Source organism: Sorex araneus, chromosome 1, assembly GCF_027595985.1.
Source record: "Sorex araneus isolate mSorAra2 chromosome 1, mSorAra2.pri, whole genome shotgun sequence".
Lineage (NCBI taxonomy): Eukaryota > Metazoa > Chordata > Mammalia > Eulipotyphla > Soricidae > Sorex > Sorex araneus.
In genome coordinates this window covers 10,356,182-10,357,419 of record NC_073302.1, presented here as the reverse complement: position 1 = coordinate 10,357,419, position 1,238 = coordinate 10,356,182, and the positions used below count along the sequence as shown (strand labels likewise).

General features: G+C 40.9%; 1 protein-coding gene across 1 annotated transcript; it reads right to left on the bottom strand.

Moving 5' to 3' along the window:
* Positions 1-948, bottom strand: LOC129402215 (olfactory receptor 1J4-like). Its single transcript, XM_055127824.1, has one exon. The coding sequence runs from the start codon at positions 946-948 to the stop codon at positions 1-3; it is 948 nt and encodes a 315-aa protein (XP_054983799.1).
* Between the last annotated feature and the right edge of the window lie 290 nt (positions 949-1,238).

Genomic DNA, 1,238 nt, shown 5'->3' with positions numbered 1-1,238 from the left:
TTAAGTTTTTTGACTACAGAACTTGACTCTGTTAGCGAGCAAACTTAGGGCTTGTTTTATATCTCTGTTTCTCAAGCTGTAGATAAATGGGTTCAGCATGGGGGTGACTATCATGTACATCACAGAAGCAATTATATCTTTATTTTTTGAGGAAGAGGAGGAGGATAAAAAATAAACTTTAAGAATGGTTCCATAGTATAAAGACACAACAAGGAGGTGGGAACCACAGGTAGAAAGGACCTTGAAGAATTTCTTAGCAGAAGGATTCTTCAGGACAGTGGCCCATATTCGGATATAAGTTCCCAAGATACTGAAGAATGGCAGATAAAAAGAAATTCCTCCCTCAATGAAAATGACCAGTTCATTGAGTGAAATGTCTGAACAGCTGATCTCCAGGACTGGAGTGAGTTCACAGAAGAAGTGGGGGATGGTAATTTCATCACAGAAAGAAACTCTTGCCAAAAGGAGGGTGTGCAACAAAGAGTGGAAGCCACTGATGATCCAGGATGTTGCTACTAGAGCAATGCATCGCTCCTGCCTCATGATGGTGGTGTAGTGGAGCGGCTGACAGATGGCCACATACCTGTCATATGCCATCACTGTTAGAAGGAAGTTTTCAGTACAACCAAAGATTATTAAAAAATAAACCTGAGAAATGCACCCTGCATAGGGGATAGATTTGTGATTCGTCCTCATGTCTATCAACATTTTGGGGACAGTGACAGATGATAAGGACACATCATTGAAGGCCAAGACACTGAGGAAGAAGTACATAGGGGTGTGGAGGCGAATGTCTATGCGGATGAGCAGGATGATGAGCAGGTTCCCCAACACTGTGGTCAGGTACATGAGCAGGAAGAGGATGAAGCACAAATTCTGACTTTCTGGTGGAACTGGGAGCCCTTGTAGAAGAAATTCAGAAACTCTGGTCTCATTCTCTCTCATCATGCTTCTTTTGTCTTCGCTGGAGAGTAAAGAAAGAGGGAAATAATGTATGGAAAGTGAGTAGTGTAACATCATACTAAAGCCAACTGTATGTGAGAGTATTAAATTTTAAGTAATCCCATGTGGTTACATGAACCACAGTTGTACCATCAGGTTCCAGTGGTACAAAGCACTCTAACATCAATAGTAAGATTTCATTTTAAAAAAGAAGGCAGTTTTGCTAATACCAAAAACGTTTTTATGATTTCATCATTTCTAACACAAGTGGATCAACATGGCGAGTGTCATACTGA